At 50.2% G+C, this 10,027-nt stretch overlaps 1 protein-coding gene across 7 annotated transcripts in view; it reads left to right on the top strand.

The window, feature by feature from the left end:
- The first annotated feature begins 825 nt into the window (after positions 1-825).
- Positions 826-10,027, top strand: part of LOC103923643 — a 22,389-nt gene continuing 13,187 nt past the window's right edge. For 6 of the 7 annotated variants that reach the window (XR_663941.1, XM_009332036.1, XM_009332035.1 and 3 more), the window contains exons 1-8: positions 826-1,229; positions 4,730-4,962; positions 5,603-5,702; positions 6,627-6,744; positions 7,601-7,743; positions 7,845-7,994; positions 8,531-8,625; positions 8,900-8,999. Coding sequence is in view for 6 of the 7 variants with exons in the window: in XM_009332036.1 (XP_009330311.1) it covers positions 930-1,229; positions 4,730-4,962; positions 5,603-5,702; positions 6,627-6,744; positions 7,601-7,743; positions 7,845-7,994; positions 8,531-8,625; positions 8,900-8,999 (1,239 nt within the window). In the remaining variant the exon portion in view is untranslated. The remainder of the gene's footprint in view (positions 1,230-4,729; positions 4,963-5,602; positions 5,703-6,626; positions 6,745-7,600; positions 7,744-7,844; positions 7,995-8,530; positions 8,626-8,899; positions 9,000-10,027) is intronic. The other variant, XM_009332037.1, reaches the window with a different exon arrangement.

Genomic DNA, 10,027 nt, shown 5'->3' with positions numbered 1-10,027 from the left:
AGCACTGAGACGCCACCAAACAAGCACCTGAGTATCCAGACGAGAAGCCGGGGTGGCCTGGTGGGGCTGGGCTGGGGTGAAAGCCGACTGGTTTTGCTTTACTAACCCTTCCACTCTCCAGCTCGTCCGAGTTCATGCTGGGGCTGGGACACGTCCCTGGGTTTCACCCCATGCTTGAGGCTCCAGCAGTCGCGCTTGTAACAGCAGTTCGGTATCATACCTGTTTAAACTTGTTTTAAAGTAAAATACTGTTTTTGTTAGCAGCATATCGCCCTAAATCAGGTGCAGGTTTTAAACTGCTCGAAGCCAGAAGACACTTAGAATATTGCGGTACGTCCCTAGGGAAGGGGCGACTTTTAATATCACCCTGACCCAAAGGCACCAGGCACTTCATAAGAAGCAGATTATTTCAGAGCTAGCATTACAACCCAGGCAAGGAGGATGAACTCCCTATTTCAGCAGTACCTTATTTACAGAATAACCTGCCCAAACCATTTCTTCCCATTTCCAGGCATTTTGTCATTCTTTGGATGAGGAAATGTGTTTTTTCCTTCTCATCTTTACCCCGTTATCATCCCAGGCAGTTCAGCGGGGTGCTGGTGGGAACACCTCCCTGGCTCCCCCAGCTCTGGAAATGTCGGTCTGGCTGGTTACGATGGTTTGCCCGGCTGGTAGGGGAGGACACGGCGTTTTCCGAGTACTTGTGTTTTTCCAGGCCGTTTTCTGATCTCTTTCCAAAGACCTTTTCCCCGGTTCAGTTGACAACAGCTGCTGGAAAGCTCCTCCCCGAGGGAGGAGAGAAGACATCGATGATTTTTCAAGAATAACTTCACAACATTAAGACAAAACAGGATTGGTGCTGCTGTCAACCGAGGAAGGGTCTGGAGGTGAGAGCTGTTGGTGCGACACACTAAGGGCTTTGCAGGATCATGTTTACCCGTCGCCTGCCTTGGTGGAGATCCAGTGCTACCTGCAAGCCGTGGCGGTCGGGTCGCTTTCTGCCTCGCGTCTGGGAGAGGTGCCAACCGCCGAGTCGTAAAGGGATCAGCACGACCGCGGGGCAGGGGCAACAGGTTGGCATGCAGGAGAAACAAGTATTAGAAGATCTGGAAATGCCCCTTGCAAGGAGAGAAACCGAGACCCTCTTCCAAGAGCAGCCCCAGACTGGGAACCAGTATTTGGAAGATGCTTTGCTTCGGAGTTACTTGAAAACGCACCTTCCTCCCAAGGTCTGGCGTGCATGTCTGTGTTTCTGTGTGTACACACTACAGTTCTGGCTAGGTCACCGTTTAAGACTGTGAATTGAACGTTTCCTTGAGCCCTTTTGTGCCTTCAAGTGTTTAACTGGGGGGAATTTATCAGCATTCTTTAGATTTGTTTTCTTTGAATCAGGGCAGGGGTGAAAAATACTGCCAGGACACAAAACAGAAATAGAAAGTGGCTTAGTGGACTCCGGTGACTGGTCTGGGTGTTGCGACAAGGGTGTTGTTTTGGGATTGTCAGTGCAGGCGTTTGTTGTCTGGTCATCCAGAGAAAGAAATTTCGGAGAAAGGGAAAAAACCAAGGTGCTTCCAAACTCTGCTGTGCAAGTCCACCTCTCTCCCCCTGGGGAAAGGGGGCTTTAAGGAAATTCCTTTCCGAAGGAACGGGGCTGTTCGCAGCGCTCAAGAGGATGCAAAGGCCCGTTGGGGTTTGCTTGTTCTCAGCACAGGTCATTGGCTTTTCTGGGTTGATTTTCAGACAGGGAAGGCTCTGTACGGATTGCAGGGGTGCAGAGAGGTGGGGTAAGACCCTAAGCTGCGGGTCTCTGTTCTGTGAGGTCCAGTCCTACAGGAACCCCCGGGAGGAGGTGGCTCACCTCACTGGCTGTCCTCTGCTGTCACCCCAAGGACCGCAACTGTTTCCCACTTTTCAAGGACCAGATCTCGTGGAGCAGAGCGTGACCTCTCTCCGTGATTTATTCCAGCAGGAGCAATGCAATGACCTGTAAACCCACCGGGTGGGTAGAGGGGCAGAACCTGGCTTTCAGTGATGCTCTTCCTGCCACTCATTGCTCTCCAGGTCTGCGAGGCCTTGCAGACGTGGGGTAGTAAGAATGCGGAGGCAACCCTGGGAGCTTGCTTTTGTCACAGCCATCACCAAAGACAGGAATGAGGCCTCCCTAAGCACCACTGTGGCCTTCTTGCCAAAAGAGAAGATGGGGGAAAGGAGGATGCCTTTGGGCAAGCATGAAGATCTCGCTCCTAATCCGCACCTTTGGGAGAAGCATGACTCAGATCTCCCAAAGGCTAAAAGGATCAGTGCTGTCTTTCACGAAGGCTGAGAGCTGCTCTCCGCTCCTTCCCCAAAGAGACAAAGCGGCTGCAAAATCTACCAGAGAATCAGCAGCATCTCCCTTACGTTTCTGTGCTTGGTCCCAGCGGGGCAGTGTTGCCTCGCTGCTGAAAGGGAGAGCACAGTCGCTGCTGTCTGCTTCACGCAGCACCCGCTTGTCTGCAGCCTGAGAGCTGGCTCTCCATATGAACACCTTCCTCTCCAGGAGGGCAGCAACAGATGATGCTTTGTGTGTCCCACTGAAGCAGGCACCACGCTGGAGGTTGATTCCTGTCGTACCGTTCCCCTGCGTTCAGTGGTGAACACAGACATTTTCCTGGAATGGAGCAAAAGATTTCGTTCTTTCTTTGAAGCTGGTTTCTGGAGAACATAGAAGAAAGCACCTGCTTTTTCTGGGCACCGTTGTGGAGGGGTATCTGTTGGTCTTTGATCCCCCTGAAAATATATCCTTTAATATAAAGGATCATCTGTTTGCACTCTTAACGTGCAATAATTTGTGCATTTCCAATATATTCATCCCTGGGACATCAAAGGAGAGATGAGGGTGAATGAGACCACCCAGCAGATGCTGCTAGGTAGCAGCTTCAGCCCCGACCCAGAGGGTTTACAGATGCCCCCTCTGTATCCTGGTGTACGTTTTTCTGGCGCGCCCAGGCTGCTGTGTGTTAGTCGGCAGTCACAAATGTAGGAGCTCTGATTTTGTTCTTTTACCTCAAAAATAAACACATTCACTCGGGCCACACGGTGGTTTGTAAGGCTAAGTGTGGTCAGGGCGTGAGCTCACAGATAGGCACTCTGGTTTGTTTTTTTTTTAGAAAATGTGGATGAGGCGAAGGGACTGCTGTAGTTTGAGTTCACTGTAGTGTGCTGAGACCTATTTGGTAGACTCATATTCTTCTGCCCACAAAAAACTACCAGGTAAACAGTCCAAAGGTTCTTGTGCTTCAGGGATCAGCAAAGTCCATGAACCTTGGGTTCTTAGGTCATGCCTCTAAAACAACCTTCAAATTGTTGTCAAGTTATGATAAGCATTGGAGGCATACACCCATCCCAGCTGAGCTCCACCGACAGCAAACGGGAGGGCAGTGTGAGCTGTTGACAGGGCTCTCATGCATGGTTTTGGCTTGGTTTGTGATTTTTAATGCCGAGTATTTCACCGTTCACCTGAAGGAAAACTGGCTGGTCTGAGGATGGAGACTTCCAGAGTACTAACTGGCCAGAGTGTGCTGGATCCTCATTACACACGCGGAACGGCAGAGTGATGAAAGAATCAATCATACGGGATGTAGTTTAATGAAAAGTCAATACAGGGGGAAGCAGGGAAAGGGACAAGCAGTGTTTGTATTTCATCAACAGCAAATTAACGTGTTTTATAATTGCACCATTTTTGGTTACAGCAACTATGGCATTCATCGCCACAATTGTTATATTGAGGAGGAAACGAGCATCTCTTGAGGGGGTAGAGAACAGCAAAAAATAGTCCTCTGATGAAAGATCACGTGCTTCTGTGACCCTCATTATGGTCTTGGGTGTATTTATGCTAACGAGGGTCCAACAGTGCTAGAGGTTGGGTCCACCTGGCCTAATTTTAATCATCTATAAGTCAGGTTGTTTAAGTCTAGGCAACTTCGCTAGGCTTTGGCCACAGACAGGGAAGAGCACTTGCAGAAGGCAATTCCTGTCACCTTAAAATAGGTATCTAAGAGGGTTGGAATGATTCACTCCTCTGCGGGTGCCGGTTTCCCTCCATTAACTATGGACAGACTACTCCGTCCAAGTCAGCCAAGCCTGGCTGAAATGAGAGCACATGAATCCTTATCCAGGGCCATTCAGGAAGCTGGATGCAGGGTGGAAATTTGAATCTAGGCACCCTGGGTGCCGGGCTGAAGCTCAAAAGATTGCTCCGTCCCTCCTTTTCTAATCTGATAGGCAGGTAACTACTGAGGCCAGTGGAAGTTCTCCTATACGGATGAAGGCTTTCCGTTTTTGGCAGGTTTTCCCCTGGCCGCCTTCTCCGGCAGTAAATCACAGAGTGGCTGAGGTTGGAAGGACCTCTGGAGATCCTCTCGTCCAACCCCCCTGCTCATGTGCATCTGTGTCATTCTCAGCCCTGATACAAAAGCTCTTCTGTCTTTTGTAAAATCCAGAGATGCTGCCAAAAGTAACTTGAAAAAATTATTTGGGGGGGGGGGGGAAGTGACAGCTGAGCACAGCTGTGCCAGCAGAGGCTGAGAGACAAGCTGTCCTGCTGCATTACAGAATGCATGGAAGGGCCAAGTGGCAAGAGACCACTAGCACTGCAGGACGATACGGTCAGTCCTTTGCCTTTCCAGCTAGGACTGAGGCTCCTTGCCTTCCAGCGGGGCGCTGAAGAGCTCTTCTTGTTGCTTCGCAGGTACTGGAGGAGGTCAGTCGGGATCTGGAGAGATTTGGAAACCGTCTTCTAACCAAGATCAAACCTCTAGGATGGGAATGCGAGTTGAACCCCCCTGTGTTTCGGCAGTATGATGCCTGGGGGCGGCGGGTGGATCACATTGTCACCTGCTCGGCCTGGAGGAGGATGAAGGAGATTGCGGCAGAAGAGGGGCTGATTGCTGAGGCCTATGAGAGAAGATACTCCAACTGGAGGTAACTGGGGGAGAATGGGAATGACTTGGTGCCTTCCTGGTTATTCTTAGCAAGGTACATGCAGCATCCTGTAGGACTGAACTTCTTGTTGTATAATGGGTAACAGACGGTGCATGGACAAAAGCACACCTACCGCTGTACCGAACAGCAGTGTCTGTCCGCTGTAATGTTCCACATCGGCAATGATAAGCCGTAACTAATGGCCTACAGTTGATCACAATATTCTTTGATGTCACCTTCCTGATTCTGGGGCCTGGCAGTTCCCTGCATTGCTCCAGCTTTACATGCATTAGTTGTAACACAGCTAAAGGTCTGGGATTTTACTTGCAGTTTCATTGTATTCCAGCCTCTGGGGACAGACCCACATCTCTTCTTTTTAAAAACTGCACTTAATGTGCACCAGCTGGCAAGCAATCCCTTCCATCCCGCCTTGCACTGGCAGTCCCTCTGGGACTGAGAAACTCTGCTGCTCCTCTTCTCTCTTCCTGGCTGAAACAGTTTTTGCCCTCTCAGAAATGAGCGGTCTGATTCTCGGCTGTCTTGGCTGTATTTTGTTCCTCTCTTCTGAGTCCAGATGTTTTGTCCTCCTGCTGTGGAACTGCTGCATAACCTGTCTGTTTTCACTCGCTTTCTTTCCTAGCCGTCTGCATCAGGCTGTCAAACTGTATTTATTTTCAAGCTCCTCTGGAGGTTTCAACTGTCCGCTGGCCATGACTGATGGGGCAGCCAAAGTCATTGAGGTATGAGCTCAGCTGGTCTCTGAGGGCACAGCCCACGTCCTGGCAGCGCTGGTTAGAGACTGGAGCACTGGCCAAGGACGGAGGAGACCTGATCTGCCATCTGGCTCTGGGCATGGCCCTTCCTTGCTCTGTGACTCAGCTCCGTCTCCCACTGCCTTCCTCCTTTAATTACAAAGTCTTTGTGCCCAGGCTAGCTTTTATATTTACTTACAGCACTGTACAGTAAGGCACATGAAACCTGGGGCACTGCAGGTAGTTGGAAAGGTGTCCCATATGTTTTTACTATGCGATAGTTTGTTTTCCTGTTCCTTGTGTGGAGTGGCAGTTAAATGTATTGGGCCAGATCCGTACCTGGTGTAAATTAACCAAGTTAGCAAGACTTTCCCAATCTGAAGATTTGGCTCTGCACCTTAGCGACACCCTTTGCACTGTCAGTGGCTATGCAGGATGCAGAGAAAAGCTAGCCCTTAAGTAGCTAGTCCTGGGCATTTGAATTCAATAAAAAGAAAAAAAAGCTTAAGGCAGTTACCTCTTTCCTGCAGCTCTTTGGGTGCTGGTGACATCCAGCGTATATGAACGTATGCCGATACCCTGGCACATGTGCTGTTTTGAAAGCTCTCTGTCCAGATGCCTAGTGGTGCAGGGATCCGAGGGGGGTAGGGATGCTCAGCACTCTCCTCTGTGACAGAAGTCTGCACCTTCTGTCTGCACAGTGCTCTAGCAGCTGTGTAGGAGCTGGGCAGTTTCACAGACTCTCAGCAGTGCATGCAGATGCACTGCAGTGCAGGACACTCAGTGTCCCGCTCGCCTGCTTGCGGACCGTCCGTTCTGAGCCTAGGACACGCCAGTGTTAGTTAAGGCAACTGCCTAATTTCATCTACTGTGTTATGATCATCTAAGTTTCTTTTCCCTCCCCCAAAACAGTCACTAGGTATTCCCGGATCTCTGAAAAATGCTTTTGACCATCTGACATCCCGTGACCCCAAGAAGTTCTGGACCTCTGGCCAGTGGATGACCGAGCGCAGGGGAGGCTCTGATGTTGGTACGTGTTCTGAGGTGGGAAGCAACTGCAGCAGCAGCTGGATGTGTTAGCGAGAACTGAGAAAATGGAGGGTGTGAGGAACTTATAAAGCCAGGAAGCTGGTTTGGGAAACTTCAGCAGAAGTCATCCAAATCCTCTGCCTAGCTCTGCTTTTTAACCAACAAAAGGCCCAGCTTCTGTCCACTGATGCATGCAGTACACGCAGGCAGGTACAGAGCTGTGTTCCTTGCACAGGTAACACACTGATGTCTAGCTCTATAATCTAAACCTTGAGCAAGACAGTCAGACCCATCCCAGCTGGGACTGAGAAAGCATTCTGGGCCTTCAACTTTTATGCCTTGACTAATGTTAGTAATAGTGTGACAGGCCAGGAAACTTCAGAACTCCGCTGTGGAGACAAGAAATGTGGAAGGGGAGTCACCTGCATCTCGTGAAGCTGCAGTTGGTTTCCTGGTGGAAGAAGTGAAAGGGTCAGCTGTGGAGTGAAAGATGTGCATCATTGCAGGACTCCCGATTCCGTAGCACCCTTTGTTGTTCTTGGCCGTGGTAGCTCCTAAAGAAATGGAGGCATTGGATTATACACCGTGGTGCATTCTGCTTACAAAGCACTGCCGCTACCAGCTGTTAGCCTGGAGCAACTGCTGGAAAGGCTCGTGTTAAACAGAACATATTTCCTTTCTAGTACTTAACTCTGGCTGCATTTCTTATCCAGTGTCATGGAAGAGATCAGCAGCTAATCCATACTCCATCTTGATAGCAAGAGATGACTTAAAAGAGCTGCTGCTTAAACCGAAAATCAGCATTGATTGATACAGAAGTTCCCATAAAGCCAAGATGATCTTCTCCTTTCTTGCAGCTAATGGCACTGAGACAGTGGCCAGAAAGCAGCCAGATGGTACATATCGTCTCTATGGTTTTAAATGGTTTACATCGGCTGCTGATTCTGATGTGACATTAACCCTGGCCAGGGTAGCGGATGCTGAAGGAAAAGTAAAACAGGTCTGTTTGATGGTGGAACCAGGTGAAGGAGCAGGGGCATCCTTTTTCTTCCTTGTTTCATCGTAATGAAATCTTCTTTGCGTGCCTTTCAATGGCCCCAGGGTTCCAGCGGCCTGTCCCTGTTCTTCCTGAAGGTTCGAGATGAGGAGGGGAAGCTGAACAGCATCCAAGTGCAAAGGCTGAAAGACAAGTTGGGCACGCGGCAGATGGCAACAGCAGAGCTATGGCTGGATGGAGCTAAAGCAGAGCTAGTACGTAAGGTTTCACCTTCCTCTTGGGACTGGGCTGGCTTGGCACAGCAGACCACTCGTGGGGGTTTTGGCAGTGATACCAACTGAAAAAGTTCTTCTCTTCCACCTCTGTGTCTGGCTGTTCACTTTGCAGGGCACTTCACCAACGGGGCTGTGTGTGGGACAGAGCTGAGAAGAGCTCAGGAAAAGATGGGAGGGGGGGGAAGTAATTTCAGGCTTGTCGTTTCCCTAATCCAGTTGCGTTGACCCAGCTGAGGGACAGTTCTGTGTAGCATGCAGGTAGGAACGAGCAGCAGGGACCAGAACTGGTCATGCTGACGTGGTCTCCAAAGCCACCTCTCTGGTCGTGCCACAGACTCGGCTAAAATGAGACAGCCGTATTTTAAAGCAAGCAGATCTTTGTGGTGCCTGAGGACAGAGACAGAGTGGGCAGCATATATCTCTCTGTCTGTTGACACAACTTTCGCTCAGATATGCATCCACTTCCAAGGCTGTGCAAAAGGCTTACGTCAGCCTTTGTTCCTTGATGCTTTCAGATCTCTGCAGAGGGTCGTGGAGTGGCCTCCATCTCCAACATGCTGAACATAACTCGGATCCACAACGTCATTGGTGCAGTAGCTTCCATGAGAAGGTGAAGGCAGCATGGATCCCCCCAGAGCTGAAGGAGCAGCTTATCAGGACAAGGGGACTTTGCAATGCTCAGCATTGCAACTGATTGGCATCTAATGCCTTTGCAGGCACAGATCTGGAAGCCAGCAGTGCTGGAGAAGGTTGGCCTGTGGGTGGGTGACCTAGGCTGGTGTGCTACAGCTGAGCAGGGTTCTTCCGTGGGGGTGGCTGGAAGGGAGGGCTCAGAAGTGGAAGGTTGCTCGTCTAACTGCTTTCCCTGGCTGTATTCTCTCTAGGATGATCAGTCTGAGCAGGGAGTATGCCCGTAGGCGGGTTGCCTTTGGGAAGCTTCTCAAGGACCATCCCCTACACATGCAGACGATAGCCCGGATGGAGGTAAGGCTTTTGGGAGCTGAGCGGAACCTGTTGGCGAGGAAAGAGGGCAGAGGTCCTCAGCTGCTAATGAGCACAGCCAGCCTGCCTCTGTGTGCAACAGTCAGATGTAGAAGGCTGTTCCTCCTACAGTAAGATGTATGCAGCAGGAGAATTGTCATTTTCTAGTGGGATTTGATCTGACAATAGGCCTAGCTTCTCTGCTGGACTTCAGGTTATCCTAAACAACAATTACCTGGGAGCTATCCTGAGAGGAGTGCCAAAGTTCATGCATGCACTTACATGCATATGCCATGACCCCTGAAGTTGGCCATTAGCGTCAGAGTCCAAGCATGACACCAGTCTCCTAAACTGCAGTTAACAGACTCTTGTCCAAGGCTGATAGCAGACTCATCCAGCTTCCCTGGTAGCTCATGCGCCAGGAGATGGGCTGTTCCCAGCAGGCTTGAAGAATTCCTGCGTAGTCACCGTGCACTTTAGCTTCCAAGAAGTTTGTCTTCACTGTGTACCTGCACACTGCTCATGACCACGAGACACCAAGCTTGAGTACAGCCTCTAGATGTGAATGTGATCCAAGGCAATAGCAGACAATGGAAGAGAGCAGCATGAATTGGCACGCTGGCTCTGGGAGGAATTTCACATGTGAGCCTTTGCTCACTGCAGAATGTCTCACAGCTTTGCCACAACGCTGAGCTGTAGCGGCTCGCTAAATCCACAGGACACAGGTGGCTTCCCACCCCTACTAAAACTTCAAAAAGGCACACAGTTCTCCTCCTCTCACCCATCCAGGCACTACTACTTTTCTCAAGTGGTGTAACACCAACGCTTGCCCTTGGGCTGCAGTAGGTTCATGCAAATTTTTCATAGAATCATAGAATCATTTAGGTTGGAAAAGACCCTTAAGATCATCGAGTCCAACCGTTAACCTAGCACTGCCAAGTCCACCACTAAACCATGTCCCTAAGCGCCACATCTACAAGTCTTCTAAATACCTCCAGGGATGGTGACTCCACCACTTCCCTGGGCAGCCT

Source organism: Pygoscelis adeliae, unplaced genomic scaffold (assembly GCF_000699105.1).
Source record: "Pygoscelis adeliae isolate BGI_AS28 unplaced genomic scaffold, ASM69910v1 Scaffold659, whole genome shotgun sequence".
Classification (NCBI taxonomy): Eukaryota; Metazoa; Chordata; class Aves; order Sphenisciformes; family Spheniscidae; genus Pygoscelis; species Pygoscelis adeliae.
This window is presented reverse-complemented; position numbering and strand designations above follow the sequence as displayed.